The sequence below is a fragment of the Benincasa hispida genome, chromosome 2 (genome assembly GCF_009727055.1).
Source record: "Benincasa hispida cultivar B227 chromosome 2, ASM972705v1, whole genome shotgun sequence".
Classification (NCBI taxonomy): Eukaryota; Viridiplantae; Streptophyta; class Magnoliopsida; order Cucurbitales; family Cucurbitaceae; genus Benincasa; species Benincasa hispida.
This window is the reverse complement of record NC_052350.1, coordinates 7,194,004-7,210,481: the sequence shown is the minus strand read 5'-3', so window position 1 is coordinate 7,210,481 and position 16,478 is coordinate 7,194,004. Positions and strand designations below refer to the sequence as shown.

The 16,478-nt window shown below is 31.0% G+C and overlaps 2 protein-coding genes across 2 annotated transcripts; one reads left to right on the top strand and one right to left on the bottom strand.

Moving 5' to 3' along the window:
* Positions 1-7,394: 7,394 nt before the first annotated feature.
* LOC120070556 (transcription factor MYB1R1-like) lies at positions 7,395-9,682 on the top strand. The gene is made up of 3 exons (XM_039022349.1): positions 7,395-7,786; positions 8,036-8,244; positions 8,678-9,682. Exons 1-3 carry the CDS (start codon positions 7,489-7,491, stop codon positions 9,098-9,100), a joined length of 930 nt encoding a protein of 309 aa, XP_038878277.1. The 5' UTR covers positions 7,395-7,488; the 3' UTR covers positions 9,101-9,682.
* Positions 9,683-10,790: 1,108 nt separating this feature from the next.
* LOC120070555 (serine/threonine-protein kinase AtPK1/AtPK6-like) lies at positions 10,791-13,659 on the bottom strand. Its single transcript, XM_039022348.1, has 6 exons — positions 12,494-13,659; positions 12,267-12,349; positions 12,047-12,167; positions 11,782-11,955; positions 11,430-11,537; positions 10,791-11,354 (listed from the first exon to the last, which is right to left on the bottom strand). Exons 1-6 carry the CDS (start codon positions 13,175-13,177, stop codon positions 11,067-11,069), a joined length of 1,458 nt encoding a protein of 485 aa, XP_038878276.1. The 5' UTR covers positions 13,178-13,659; the 3' UTR covers positions 10,791-11,066.
* Positions 13,660-16,478: the final 2,819 nt, after the last annotated feature.

Below are 16,478 nucleotides of genomic sequence, written 5' to 3'. Positions count from 1 at the left end.
GTACCTTGTACTAACAAGATTTGTACCCTTCTCGTTCTCAAAAAATACTACATCTCTATTTTTCGCTACCTTTTTCTTTTCTAGATCGTACAGCCTATAACCATACTCTTCATCCCTATACCCAATAAAAACACATGGATTGGTCTTCAAATCAAGCATTGATCTCAATTCCTTAGGCACATGCATGTATACCTTGCTATCAAAGACTCTGAGATGCAAATAAGTGGAATCATGTCCCTTCCATGCTCTCTCTAGAATGTCTAAACCAAAAGGAATTGATGGAGATTGGTTAATCAATTACACGACACATTGCACTGCTTTGTCCTAAAATGTCTTGGGAAGATCAGACATTCTAAGCATATTCCTCACCTTCTCCACAATAGTTCTGTTCGTCTTCTTAGCAACTTCATTGTGTTGTGTGTGTCAGGCTCTGTCTTCTCATGTCTAAGGCCATGTTGTGAACAATAACACTTAAACTTATTCGAAGTATATTCACCATCATTGTCAGATTGAAGACACTTCAATTTTCTTTCGGCCTCCCTTACTACCATGACATGGAACTTTCTAAAAATCTCGAACACTTGGCTTTTTGTCTTCAATATATACAACCAAGTTCTTTGAGTAGCATCATAAAAAAAAGTGACAAAATATTTATTACCACCAAGCGACTATACATCAATAGGCCCACAAATATCAGAATGTAAAGCAAATATACATTCTTATCTTTTTGCTGACAGACTAGACAAATCTTTTTTTTTTTCTTTTGATATTCCTATTCTCCAATTTTCCTTGCCTTCTAGTCCCAAAAAAGGAAATTCTATATTGCTTACCTGCAAACAATGATCTCAAAGGTCGAGAGAAAATGTTTTCTCAACAGGAATAAGAGATTTACCTGGCAACAATTTAATCCTTTTATCACTCATATGCCCTAGCCTTCGATGCCATAAATTTGGAGAATTCTTTTCTTCTACTACATTCAACTCAGAAGAACATATGCTCAACTTTGTTTTATACAAAGAGCAACATAATTTACCTCGAGCAACTATTATTGAACCCTTAGACAATTTCAACTTACCATCACAAAGGGTATGTTGAAATCCTTCTTAATCAAGGACATTTGCAGACAACAAGTTAAGACGTAAATCAGGAATATAGCACACATTCTTTAATGAAAGCATGTACTTAACACTTGTCTTCACAAGAATATCACCTAACCCAACTATGTTAGCTGAATTCTCACTTCCCATCTTCACACTACCAAAATCACGAGATTCATAGTTCATGAAATACTCTCTTTTGAGAACACAGTGGTATGAAGCACCTGAATCTACCACCCATTCTGTGTTGAACTCTCTACATGATGACACTCACTAGTTGCACAAATTAAGGTGACAACATTATCACTATGAGAAATAATTGCTACAATTTTTTTATCATCTTCCTCTTTTTGTGAGTATTGCTTCTTACTTTGTTCTTCCTTCCAACAATAGCAAAATATTTTTATATGGTCAGACTTGTTACAATAATGACATGTCCTAATCTCTTTGTCTCTAGACTTGGACCTCCCTTTTGAGTTACTACGGTCTTTAAATCTCTTACTCTTGTTTCTTCTACGATTCTCAACAAGAGCATGTGAATTATCAACTCCCATCTCCTTTCTTCTTACCTCTTCATTAAACATGCTTTGTTTGATAACATCCAAAGACAAAATATCTTATGGAGCAGAGTTACTAATAGTCACAACCAAGATTTCCCAACTCTCCAACAAAGAACTCAACAAGAATAAAGCCTACAATTCATCACCAAAATCGATCTTCATAGTAGGGGTGTACATGGGTTGGGTTAGGTTGGGTTGAGGGTATTTTTAGGACCAACCCAAAAATTCAGATTGATTGGATTGGCAACCCAAATGACCCAAATAAAGTCTCTAACTCAACCCTTAAAATTCGAGTTGAGTTGGATTGGGTTATCACGTCATAACTTATTTTTTCTTTTTTAATTAAAAATAAGTAAATTTATATACAACGCATGACCAATAACTAAAATCTCATAAAATTCAAATGTTAAATATCAAATATCTATGATATTTATTGCAAACTTTAAACAAAGACAAATATCATAACAATTTTTTAAAAAATAATTAAAAAGATTCACAAATTAATCGATACAAAATAATCAAATTTCAAATAAAGATATATATATATATAATTCGAGTTGGATTGGTCAACTCAAATTTTTTTTAGCCAACCTAACCCTTATATTTTGGATCGGATAGTTCAGGTTGCTCGGGTTGTCGGATTATTTGAATACCTCTACTTCATAGTAGTCAGCTTATTAATAATATCCTGAAAGACATTCAAATGCTCAGAAATAGACTTCTCGCCCTTCAATTTCAAATTAACAAGTTGCTTACTTAAAAAAGCTTTGTTATGCACAGTTTTCCTTTCATAAAGGCCTTCTAATTTCTTCCACAACTCATATGGGTTGGACTCTTTAGACACATGGTTGAAAATGCTAATATCAACCCACTGCCTAATAGTCACCAAAGTTTTTCTCTTTAACTTTTCCCAACTTTTTCTTCCATTTTCTCTAGTTTTACGAGTTTAGAAATTTTGCCATCTGCTTTTGTGGTTGTTTCAATTGGATCAAATAAATCTTTGCAATATGAAAAATCCTCCATCATCGGTCTCCAAATGGAATAATTGATTGATGACAACTTTAGCATTGAAATACTTCCACCATTACTAGTAGACTCCATAACAATGATTAAACAAAAAACCCGCTCTAATACCAACTGATAGGATCCAAACAATATAATAACAACCCACTAGGTTCTCCTCCAAAAAAAATCAACTAAATAACTGTTCTTCAAAACACCACAAATAAATCATCAAATAATTACAAGCAATCAACCAAACAATGGTCAATACTTCGATGTGAAGATTAAAAACCATGGAACTTGTGAGGTATCTACCCTTGTCAACTTCTTTTATTATGATAAAATTAAGAGAAAAAGAACTCAAATCAGTCATACAAAAATTCTCTACCCACTAATACTATCATACATAAAAGATCAACACTTGAGAGATAAAAAAGAATGAAAATCACCCAATTTTACAGGTTCTGTTCGATAGCAATTACGGACAAATGAGAGCTCCAAACAATGATACAACCGTTCAAAAAGAGAATTTATGTGTCTCGACAGACTGACTAAATTTCAGTAAGAACTTATGTGTCTCGACAGACTGACTAAATTTCAGTACAATCCAATGGTGCAAACTCTCAATTGACAACTTTGTGGAAACTATCATTGAAAAACCGAACTACTATCTTTCTCTCATTTTCTGCCTCTTTTTCACCCTTTTTTCCCTTAAGACATCCTCGTATCACATAAAAGAAAACCTGGGCCTCTCAAGATAGATCAACCCAAAAAAATTAACTCAATTGGACTCATAAAATACAAATTTAAAATAAAGTCTTACTTGTGCAACAAGTGGACTTGACACCCACAACATAATTAGGATCGAATTCTACCATTTTTTGTAATAAGTGTTGAATTCTACTTTTATAACTACAGGAGTCCAAATTTAACATTTTATAAATTACGAAGACCAAATTTGTAATTTAACTCACTTAAATCCATCAGAATTGACCCCTTTTTTTAAAATTTTTAAACTTCAATTATAAAAGATTGAACATACAAAAAAAAAAAAATTCTACCTCAAATTGATTAATCGAATCGATTTGACTAATTTTGATTTGTATGCAAGATATTTTTCCCCATTTCAATCACAACTTGCATCTCCATATATACATAAATATAACAAGTGACGTTTGTCTTTTGTTTTTTACGACCTTACAGTTGTTATGAAAAAAAATATCTTCTTGTAGTGGATTCTAAATAATGTAATTTTTAGTGTTTCATCTGTAACCCAAAAAAATAATAATAATAATAATAAAAAATAATAAAAAAGATTCCAGGTAAATTTGTCTAATAATGATAGTACCATTTTAAATTTAGTTATTATATCGAAAATTAAACATTTTTCATTTTTGGATCTATATAATGTAAGATGTAACATACTGAGATTCTTATATGATTTGTATTATTTACCGCTATTTTTTGGGTTTAAAATCAATTATTTTGAGAATTGCAGATTTTTAAATAAAGTAGTTTATTTAACTAATAAAAATACATCTATCTATACTATATATAAAATGAGTTATAAGTAGAGAATCTTGAATTTTTTTTGTCCCTGCATTATTTGAACATATTTATTTTATTCTTTATTAATGGGACGTGACTGTTCGAATGTAAATGTTTTTTTAAGTGTACACTTGATATTGATGGGAAGTACTTGTTCGATGGAGGTGGTTACACATTGAATCGGTGCATTCATTTGTGTATGAGTTACCATCTATGTATAAAGTTGTAAAAATTATATAAAATTTTGAAAGACCATAAAATTTGAAAAAAAAAATATCATAAGTGTCTATATAAAAAAAATGCAAACTAAATCAACTGGAATGATTGATTCATTGATGCATTTTCGCATGTTGTTTTCATGAACCTCTTCCTTTTTTATGTTTAGTTTCATTTTTGTCTAATTGTTTATGACTTAAGAATTCTAACATATGTGCTTTGTTATGAAGTATCAAAATTGTGTGGTGGTATTATATAATGACTCATTATTTTTACATTATTTAAAATAGTTTTCAGGTTTTTTTTGAAGTTCTTTGGAGTGGAAGAAAATCCATACAATTTTTTCATGTACGTTCTTTTAACTTCTCTCCAAAATTTTATACCCTTCACCAATTTCTCTAACTTGATATTGTTATATAGCCCGTGGAAAAAAAATATTTGCCATGTATCCTTCCTATTTATTAAATTTCATCTTGATCTTTTCAAGTATATTTTGAGATTAATATTGGAACATTGGGGAAAAAAGTTTGTTGAAATGTAGTAAATCAGTTTAAATTTGATGGAAAAATAAAAAAATAAAAAAAAAAGTTAATAAGAAAATGACACAATAAAAAAAGTTTTAGAGAGAAATATTTGATAAGGAAAGAATAAATTATTAAGAGAGAAACACAGTTAGAAAAAGAGTATAATTTTAGAAAGAAAAGAAGTGAATGATACATAAATTTGAATGAATTTGTAATTTGACCCATTGTTATTATCTTTTAAGTTTGATAATTTTGATTTTTTAGGATCTAAATCACATAATTTTTTTTTATCGTTGTCCCATATTATATGTCCATTGAGTTATGTTCGATTTATAATATATTTTGAGTTGTCCTTCCTATTTATTGAACTTCATCTTGATATTCTCAAGTATATTTTGATAATAGTATTGAAATATTGGAAAAAAAAGTTTGTTAGTATATAATAAATCAATCTAAATTTTGATGATATATTGAAAAGGTGTAAAAAAAAATTAAGAAGAGAATGACAATTGAAAAAAAAAATCAAGGAGACAAATATTTAGTAAGGAAAGAATAAAGTATTAAGAGAGAGAAACACAATTAGAGAAAGAGTACAATTTTAGAGAAAAACAATAAGTTAGAATGGTGCAGAAATTTTAACGAATTTGTAATTTGACCTACTGTTATTATTTTTAAGTTTGATGATTTTGATTTATAAGGATTTAAATCACATCGTTTTTTATCGTTATCACATATTATATGTCCATTGAATTATGTTTGGTTTAACAGTTTTTATTTTATCTAATACTAGACGTTTATTATTATGAATTAGACCAAATATTCCTATACTTCTAAAAGTTTTAGTTATATTATTATGTATTGAACCATATGCAAGCCTAAATCAGTTGACTTATGTTCATGCTTGCCAATAAAAAGTTGTTAAGTTGTATTATAGATTTCTTTTCGTTCATTTTTTTTTTTTTTGTTAAAAAAAATCATGTCATTCTCGAACTCGTTGGATCATACTTGGATTTTAGGTATCTATTTTAGACCTCTACCGTCAAAATTGGGAAATTTGGACACTAATAAAGATCAAATTGTCTACAACGATTGTAAAATTGAAAGTATTTTTAACACCTTTTTTTTACGTTAAATCATACCTTTTGAATTAAATTCAAACTCGTCCATGGTTCTTATTAATTATGTTAATCTTACTGAAAAATAATAACTGACCACATTAATACAAGGTGAAGCTAACACTCCAATAATTATATTTGATATCCGTTATTAACCTCGTATATTATTATCATAATTGAAAAAAAATACCTTTGAAATTAGTAAATTAAATTATAAGAAGAGTGAACTTAGAAACTTCATTTACATAATTTGTTAGTACTAAAAAAATGATTAAAATGTGGGAATTGATATTGAAAGTTATAAAAATAGATACCAATTGACATTAATACTAAAATAAATTAATTTCTTTATAATTAAATAAACATCTAACTTGATGACGCTTACCGCTTCTTTTAATTTCTCTATTTTCTGTATATTCTATGGCACGTGTTCGCCCTCCCTCCCCATCTTTATAATCCATTTTACTATTTTCTACCTTATATCAATTACTTTATTTGAGTTAAATAATATGTTAAATATGGATTTTATTTCTTTGAACCAGTGTGACACGTGGATTCCAACTTTGAACATTTGATCAAAGTTATAATATATTTTTAACTGAATGAACTCTGTTGATATTAATTAATAAATAAAAAAGTTAGGTTAGCACAAATACGAAAATAATATTATAAACAAAATTTAGTTCAAAATAATAGTAACACTACTTGCAAATTTGAGTATAGTGTTAACTAATTTATGGCACATTTTTGTTTAGCACAGTAAATGTGGAACACGAAACCCATATTAATTACTGTAAAGTCATCTTCATATTGACTTGACTAATATAGTGAGTCTAACATCGGTTTACTTATAAAAGATTAATTTTAATCCTTATATCTTTAATTTTACTAAATTTTAGTCTATATTCTTTCAAAATATTTATTTTCGTCCTACAATGAATAAAATAAAAATTTTAAATGTATAGAGACTAAAATAACAAAATAAAAGTACATAGATAAAAATAAACATTTTAATAAAATAAGGACCAAAATAATAAAACCAACGATATAATTTTATTTTTTATTTTTTTATTATTATTATTTATTTATTTTGAGGTAAGGTATGGCAAAGTATTTAGACCATCATAAGTTAAGAAGTCAATAAATTATTTTAAAATTGGACGGAATAGAATTTATAATTAAAGGAGAAAAATTGACTCTGATTAACCCGAGAAATATATAAAAATAAAATTACCACGTTTTATCCTGAGGCGTGTCTGCACCGACCTCCACGTGCCGCGCGTGTCATCATTTTGTTCTCCTTCTTCTATATATACACACATGCTTCTCTCTGCAATATCCTTCCTCTTCCATATCAGCCACGTTTCCCTCTCCACTTGTATGCTTTTCCAAACCCTTTCTCCGTTGCCGTCGTCTTCATCTGATCATGCGGAGCACCACTGCCGCCGTCAACGAATCCGCCGCCGCTGAGACCGGTGGCGGTGGTCCAGGTGAGATCATGTTGTTTGGTGTCAGAGTGGTGGTGGATTCGATGAGGAAGAGCGTCAGTCTGAACAATCTGTCGCAGTATGAACAACCTCACGACGCTGCCGATATAATCGCAAACGACAACAAGAACGACCTCGTTTCCGTCAATAACAAAGACGATGTTGCCGCTGGTTATGCCTCTGCGGATGATGCTGTTCCCAACGCTCGGGGGAACCGCGAACGTGAGCGCAAGCGAGGTTCGATGGGCATCGGATCTCCGATCGCCTTCGATTTCTGTCTCTCTTATTGATTCGTTTTAATCTCCTCTAGTTTCTGGTTCTTTTTTTCCCCTGATTCCTCTTGTTTTTTTAGATTCAATTTTCCGATCTGTTTAATTGTAGTAGAGTAGCTCTGTCTTATGATCGGAACGTACGAAAAGAAACTGGAGTTTGCCTTTTGAATTTCTGTGTTTGTGTTGACAAATTTCTTGTGTGGGTGAAAAATAGGTGTGCCTTGGACTGAGGAAGAACACAAGCTGTTTTTAATTGGACTACAACAAGTAGGGAAGGGGGATTGGAGAGGAATCTCTAGGAACTTTGTTAAGACTCGCACCCCAACTCAGGTCGCTAGCCACGCTCAGAAGTACTTTCTTCGCCGGAGCAATCTAAACCGCCGTCGCCGTAGATCTAGTCTTTTCGATATCACGACGGACACTGTAACTCACTAATACTTACTATCCAATAACTATATGCCATTTGTTTGATTTTTGAATCTGATTACTGGTATAAGAATCCTAGTCCCTAATTTTTCAACGATCAAGTTTTAACGTGGTTGTTGATTAGAACTCAACTGGCTGGATTACTTAACTAATTAGCTTGTTGGTTGATGTAATGCATGACGAATTACTCTTTATGATGATGGATCTAGGTTCTATTTTAGTCTTGCATTTTCTTAGGCAGAGGTTGACCTTTAAAAGACCAAATTGCTTAAATCATTTAGATTTTTCTAGCTTCTGCTGTTTATTTGACCATTGAAAGGCTTGACTTATGAAACTCAAAATCTCTATCTGTCTCTCACTAACCCCAAAAAGTTTGAATTTCAAGATAAACTCTGATTTTTTTTTTTTTCTTTTCCTTTGCTGTTGTTAGGTCACGGCTGCTCCAATGGTTGAAGAGTCGGTGCAGCCTCAAGAAATTCCCTCTCAATCCCATTCCTTTACGCCATCAACCTTACCTGAAATTTCTAATAACAATGTAATCCCAATAGTACAAACTTTGCCACTTTCGTTTGGGCCAACACCATTAGCCACTCCAACCAAGAATCTAATGGGAAAGTGTGGTCCTAGAGAAATAAACACAGAAAATGATGGATCACTAAAGCTCGGTCTTGCGGATTCGATCTTTTCCTCTAATCAAATTCCAACCTCAACAATGGAGTCGTCATCGTCATCATCAACTTTATCTCTTCGCCTTTCCTTAACATCTGACCAGATAGATGCTTCATCAAGACATTCAACTTTCCAATCCATACCAAGTTTCAATAATGGTGATGCCATCATAAGTGCAGCTTAATGAAAATTTACGGATCTGAGAGGAAGAAGTTATTAACAATTAGAGAAAAATGGGGCTTAGAGACGACGGAAGTTATTAAATGACTGAATCTGATCCTAAAAAAATGGATTGCTTCATGTTTTTTGATGGCATCTATGTAATCTAGATTCTTGATGATTTGCTGTTGCTGTCGGTAGATGGTACTGACTGAAAATAATGACACACTATTCTCTGTTAGAAATGACTGTATTTTGGTGGGTCTGGTCTATTGTGGGTTTTGCTTTTAGTTTGAAGGAAAGAATATCCAAGTTGGATAAAATGGGTGGTGGTTGTTGCAATATTATGAAAGAAGGGGGAAAAGGGGGCAAAATTTCCCTTGTTTTTCTGTATCTACCATTAATTTTTGTCAACCTTTGTGAAAGGAATCACTAATGTCTCTGTTGTGTGTCTGTGTCGCGTCGTTTTAAGTATCTCTCTCTCTCTGATAATACGGTGTGGTATTTGGGGCCTTCTATTGTATATGTGGTTTGGATTTTCTTCCTCTTATCTTCCACAGCCTTTATTGGATGTGAACATTTATGTAATAGATTCAGTGTTCTTTCATTTCCATAACTCTCTTTATTAAGTTTATAATCATTTTGTTCAATTGCCATAGAAAGCCTAGGTCAATTTGTATATTGATGTCTTAACGAGTTGGTTTTTAAAACTTTAGTTCATTTTAGTTTTAAAACTTTAGTTCATTTTAGTTTTATTTTGATCTTTGTCATAAGGATTAAATGGTGGTCGATGTTTGAAATAACTTGCAAAAACCATGATAATTGTAATTGCATCTTTAAATTGAGTCCTCGAACTTACAAAATTGAACCCAGGTAGAAAACGAGAGTATAAATTTAAGGGTGTATAATTGTAACTCCCACTATCATGTCGTTCAGGTTGATTTGGTGGACATTTAAAACATTTAATTTAATTAGTGGTAGAACCGTATTGAATATATAATGAAATCCCCACAGCCTTTGATACTTCTTTTTGCATGTGCCATTGTCTATCTTCCTGTACTTTAAAATCCTATCTTGTTATCTTTGACAATTTTTAATTGTACCTTCTATGACTTTTTTTTATCGTTCCAGTCTATATTGAAAATGAAATAAAAATGTTGGGATATTGCTTTCTAGGGAATCTATTCATTTATTTAGTTTTATGTATGCATGAGCTGTGATGTTGTGTTTATTTTTCTTTGGCTTTAATTTATTGTTTCGAATCTTATCTTTCTTTGATCACCAAATTCCGATTGCATTTATCATAATATTTTTATTTGTGATTGGATCTATATAATTTCAGAAACTATAAATTTAATTAAAATCTAGTCCTAAGGTATGAACTATTTATGAAGTTTTATTAAACAAAAATTTGAACTTTTATCTCAAGAATTACCTACTTTTCATCATCCAATACACAATAATTTACTCCCCACGAGGGAATTGCTGTGATAAAAAGAATGAACCTATTAGAAAAATATACTATCTGACGTGAGGACAAACAAAGAAAGACAACATCAATCTTTGAAAAGTATAGGTAATAGCATTCTAATGAAACTCAGTATATTCCAGAAGCCTGTTTTAGAAACATGGATTACAAGTTCTATCAACTCTGTTTATGTGATGTGATGCAACAAATGCAAGTTTTCAATTTGATGAATTCAAACAAACAATAATGAGGAACCAAAGTATAAATCAACTTTAATTAACACTTGATAAGAGAGTATTTGTAAAGAAATTGACTTCAAATCCAATACTATTGATCACAGGTGAGAAGACAGAGAGAAGTGGAAGTCTAGAAGAAGCCACATTGAATCAACACAAATAACGTTTGAAAGTATCTGAAAGATTGCAAAGTCACTGAGCGTGAAACCAGCAATAATTTAATGGCAGTATAGGACTCATGTACAGTTGCATTTACCAGTATATTGAGAACACTATGCCCAGCAATTCTATCCAGATGATGAAAGCCAAGGGTTCGGAGCAACATAACTATATCCCTGGAAGTGTCCATTATCTGTTGGCGTCGGAGCTGGTGAATCATCCGGGGGCATCGCTGTCCAACAATGATCGAAATTTGCTGTGCAGTCGTTTCCATTGACATCCGGCTTGAACTTTGGCTGCAGCTCCCTACATTCCAATTTCTTCCAGTTCACGGGTCGAAACCATTTATGGTTTTTTATCTCGTCCCCACCCTTGGGTCCACTACCTAATCTTTTAGAAGGCTCCTTTTGTAGCAGCTGTGAAGAACAACAATTCCTGTTATCATCGTAAAAAATAAAGATAACAGATGAAAAATGGAGTTCTTCGTTTACCCCTCTGAGCAAAGAGTGAGCTTCAGTGCTCAGGAACGGTGGAAGCTTCACTTTCTCTTTGATTATTCTTTCTTGAAGCTTCTTTCTATTGGCGTGTGTGAATGGTGGCTGCAAATAGTTGAAAAGAAAAACAGTAACAACGACGAACTGAACTTAGCAACCAAAGGCAGATCAGTTGGACAAAAATGAATCAACTTAAGCAGCATAGGACTCTAGTCCCTTCACTGAATTCTCAGTTTTTAAACTCAAAAGAATGCCTAGCATCACAAATGAGGTTTAGTTTCCTATAATTCTTGCAATTACAAATGCAGTTTATCCATTCTTAGGAAAGGAATGGCTGAATTTCATGTACCTGGCCACTAAGCATTTCATACAAGAGGACTCCAACGCTCCACCAATCAGCATCTTTGTTGTGGCCTTTAGAAAGTAAGATTTCGGGAGCCATGTATTCCGTCGTTCCACACAACGAATTCGACCGACTGAATTCATCAATTTCCTTGGCCAGTCCAAAATCAGTAAGTACTACCTGTATAAACATTAAGGGTTCAGGAATACAGCAAGAAACTCATTAGCCACTACAAGATATCTATCATTTGTACAAGTAAGCTTGACATTACATGTCCATCAGCATCCATAAGAATGTTCTCCGGCTTGAGATCACGGTGCACAATACCGCAGTTGTGAAGATGTGAAACAGCTGATACGATCTCAGCTGCATAGACCCTAGCCTGATCCTCACTAATTAAAAGGGACCCATGATTCAGATCAAATGGAGTTCGTATAGTATCATGATTGGTAAGAGAATTCAAATCTTTTAACCAAGGTTGAAGATTGTACCTGAAGATCCCCTGCCTGTACAGATGGAAAAAGAGATGTCCCCCATTTATGAAATCAAGAATCAAATAAAGTTTTGATTTGGTCTGCAAATACAACACTTAGTCTATCAAATCATGACACAAAGAGAAACTACTTAGCAAATTCACACAGAGAGATTTGTTCAGCTCTAATTTCTCATAGCCTATCACTAATACTCAAGGAACAGAAGGAGGAGAAAATTTTAGTACCTGGAAAGAGTAACGGAGCTGAACAATGAAAGGATGAGCAACTTTTGTGAGAATATCTCTCTCGGCCTTCATATAGTCCACGTGATTCTTCTTTATGATGGTATCCTTTCTCATCACTTTCATAGCATAAATCCCATCACTATCAGAACCATTTCCTTTACAATTCCCTTTCTTCCTCACCAAAAAGACCTTCCCAAATGCCCCTTTTCCCACAACACGAAGAATATCAAAATCCCCAACACCAATCTTCCCCTGTACATTTTCTCCACCGCAATTTTCAGTTTCACCCACCAATTTCTTCTCTTCTTGAGCTCCATTGCGAGTCGTTGAGATTTCCAGGCCATCTTCTTCTCCCTCTTCCTCCCCTTCGCTCTGTGAATCAACTTCTCGGAAAAAAGGAAGGGAAGCTGGGGGAGTTAAACGAGGAGAAGGACCCACAAATGAGTGAGATCTGTTATGAATTACCACTGGTTGTTGTTGTTCATGGTGTTGTGGGTCCCCGGGAAAAGATGAAGGAGAGGGATTTGTAGGGCCAAATACATCGTTGAAATCAAAGTCATGAACGGCAGCGGCGGCAGATGAAGGAGGAGAAGAAGCAGAAGAAGAAGAAGGAATCGTTAGCTTCGTGAGATTGGCTACAAGAAGGGAGTGCATGTTCTTCTGACGAGCCGATGCGGACACCATTGTTGCTCGAGAATCCAATCGAGGAAGGAAACCCTTGAAAAAGTGAAGAAGATGGACAAAATTAATCAAAGCCAGCCGTGAATTTCTTCTGGGCGGGCTGAGAACGTAAGAATCACATCGTAAAAAAGGAGGGAGAAAAGGAGATCGAGAGGGAATGAGATCAAATGGGGTGGAGAAAAACGAGGGAAAAAATATGAAATTGAAAAGAGAAAAGATTAAGAAATCAGAGAAGAGATGGCAGGCGAAAGAATTGGAATGTGGGATCGGAGAAGAAGAAGAAGAAGATGATGATGATGATGAAGAAACGAGAGAAGCGGAAGGGAATTGAATGTGAAGAGGAAGAGAGGGAAATTGATGTTTTATTGACCATAAAAAGTTAGGAAATTGAAATTGATGAACAAGAGTTGAGGTTGAAAATCTTGAGAATTTATCCAAATTCCGCTCTGATTTTCTCTCTAATTTTCCCCGTAAACAAACACTATCCTTCTTTTCTTTCTAATTACTCTCTAGTTTCTTTTCTTCAAATATTTTTTTCAAAAAAAAATGGAATTTTCTTCAAATAGTCACGTGCAAGGCAAGGAGATGGAATCATGTGGACGATAATCACACACAAAATATATATATGAGGTAAAATTTTATCGATAAAAAAAATATCAAATTATTTACCGAAATAATAAAAAAATACTAATAAATATATCAGTGACAGATTTGTATTAGTGTCAATGATAAACTTCATTTATACCGATTTTAATCACTATAGTATCAATGATAAGACTTTTATTTATTTATATTAGATTTTTTTCAATCTCTATTAAAAAAGATTAAATTTTATTAATTTGTATAAATAGTTTTTCTTATTTTTTTATTCTTAAAAATTTCCCATATATATATATATATATATTGTTTTAATAACAAATTTAAAAGAAATATGAAGTTAGTGGGAAATGAGGGAGGGGGGAGAAAGGGACAAATAGTTAAAAGGAAACAAAATTATGAATTGTTGTGGCGGCTCGCTTTAATAGTGGAATTCAATTTATAAACTATACTTTATTTTTAGAATAAATTATTACGAATTTTTTATTTGGTTCATCTAACATGAAGGTGGCAGGTCAAATTGAACTCTCTTTTCTTTTCTTTTTTTTTCAATCGAAGTGGATTGGTTTGATTAGTTGAATTATGTTTATACTAGTATTTTGAAATTTGTCAAATTTGTTTCAAGGATAACACTATAAATTAACAAATTGAGCTATGTTTGTCACACAAAAAATTGTATTTATTTAATCATATATATTAAAAAGTTTATCATTGGTTCTAATTTTCAAAATTGTTTTAAGTTGATTTCTCTAATTTTTTTAAGTTATTGATAAGATTGGGAACCTAGTCATTTAAAAGTATATAAATTAAATAAACATTCAACTAACTAAAAATATTGTTAAAAAAAACATTTGAGAGAAAAATCATAGAAATCTAAGTTGGAAATCTCAACCTCTAGATTAAAAGGTTGTCTCCTTATTTCTATCCTCTAAACATTGAAAAGTAATAGAACTATAGAAAAAGAATGTGAGAAACGAGATATATTTAACAAATCAGCTAACAAATCTATGTTACTTTAAATAAATAATTGTAAGGATTTACATTTTTTGAAAAATAAATAGATAAAGAAAGGAATAAAAATTGAATAAAATGAAATTTTAAAATACAAATCTTGCAAATAAACTTGAGCGCAATTATAGGAAACAATATGATAAAAAAAACAACTAAATACTCAAATAATATAATTGTACATATTTCAATCTTGATAAAGACGAAGATTTCTTTTATGACTATATATAGCGTTAGGATAACTTTATTCTAAAATAATATAATATAATATATATAGTTTGAATGCCCCCCTATCCAAAAAAAAAAGAAAAAAAGTTTCGTTACTTATTTACTTATAATTTATATTAAAAATATTCTCATACCCAAGAATATATGACTTTTCTTCTACTTAGATTCTGATATATCCATAAAAGCCATTTTTAGTTTGCTAACATCCAAAATCAATATAAGATTTGATTTTACAATGGAAAAATGCAATTTTAAGATTTTGACCATTTTCAAAATTCCTCTCAAATATAATATTTAAAATATTGAAATATAACTCCGTTTGAATTTATTGTTTGACCAAGAATAAATTATTTTCAGGACAAAGGTTTTTTATTCTCTTTCAAAACGGTTTTTTTCTTTTTTCCTCTCTATCTTTCATTTTATATATAATTTTACTTGAAATATAGTTAATTAATTAATATTAATTTAACAAAAAGAATATAAATATTTATTTAACTTATTTTTACAATAAAAATTTAATAAACTAATGTTATTATTTTTTTTTACCTAAATTATTAATTTATTAGTCAACAATATTTATTAGTACAAAAAATCATTTTTCGATAATACTAACTTATTGTTTTAATAAACAAGTAACTATTTATTGATATTAATTTAAATTTGATCATTCACCGTAAATATATGTTTATTATCGATTATTTATAGTCGGCTAATTATTTATTGTGATTAATTTTTATTACTTCCTGTATTATTAGCACATCATATTTACAAAACTTTTTCTAGTATTTTTACTAATATATCATATTTTTATCTATTTTTTATTTTTATATAATATATTATTTATTAAAATATATTAAAATTACTAATGTTGAACTTAATTAATTATAAGGGCGATTAAGTATTAGACTATAATTAGTATGACGTTTATTAAATATATTGATTGATTAATTTTAATTATAAATTATTTAATTTTCAAATATTTATAATTAAAGTTGTTATTGATTCATAACTAGTTAATTTTTTATCGGTATATAGAATGTCGTTTATTATTTAATTTATTAATCTATCACAATTATATAAGATTTTCATACTTAATTTCATAAATTAAATACAAACATAATTTTTGGATTCCAATGTAAAACCAAATACGATCATCAGGTATCTTAACCACACAGCCCCTTAGGACATGTATGGAAGTCATTCTTGTAAATGTTTTTAGATCCAATCAATTTAATGAATATTTGTTTGCTAGACCATTCATATTTTATTCGAGAACTTTTTTCGAATTATATGATCCTAAACCGTGCAAATTCCAAAAATAATATTTTTATATTTTCCGTGTATCAAGATTTTGAATTAAAAAATTTTAAAATGTATAACTATATTAGAAAAGATAAACCATCATAAAAACAATATTTATACCATTTCATTTAATACCAAAATATTTTTTGTAAAATTAAAATATGTATTA

Excerpts from the sequence above, each read along its gene's own strand:
- LOC120070556 (XM_039022349.1), top strand. The coding sequence starts at position 7,489 with ATGCGGAGCACCACTGCCGCCGTCAACGAATCCGCCGCCGCTGAGACC. Across the intron at positions 7,787-8,035 it reads CGAACGTGAGCGCAAGCGAG|GTGTGCCTTGGACTGAGGAA; the intron begins GTTCGATGGGCA and ends GGTGAAAAATAG. Across the intron at positions 8,245-8,677 it reads TCGATATCACGACGGACACT|GTCACGGCTGCTCCAATGGT; the intron begins GTAACTCACTAA and ends TGCTGTTGTTAG.
- LOC120070555 (XM_039022348.1), bottom strand. The coding sequence starts at position 13,177 with ATGGTGTCCGCATCGGCTCGTCAGAAGAACATGCACTCCCTTCTTGTA. Across the intron at positions 11,956-12,046 it reads TTATGGATGCTGATGGACAT|GTAGTACTTACTGATTTTGG; the intron begins GTAATGTCAAGC and ends ATGTTTATACAG. Across the intron at positions 11,538-11,781 it reads ATGAAATGCTTAGTGGCCAG|CCACCATTCACACACGCCAA; the intron begins GTACATGAAATT and ends AACTATTTGCAG.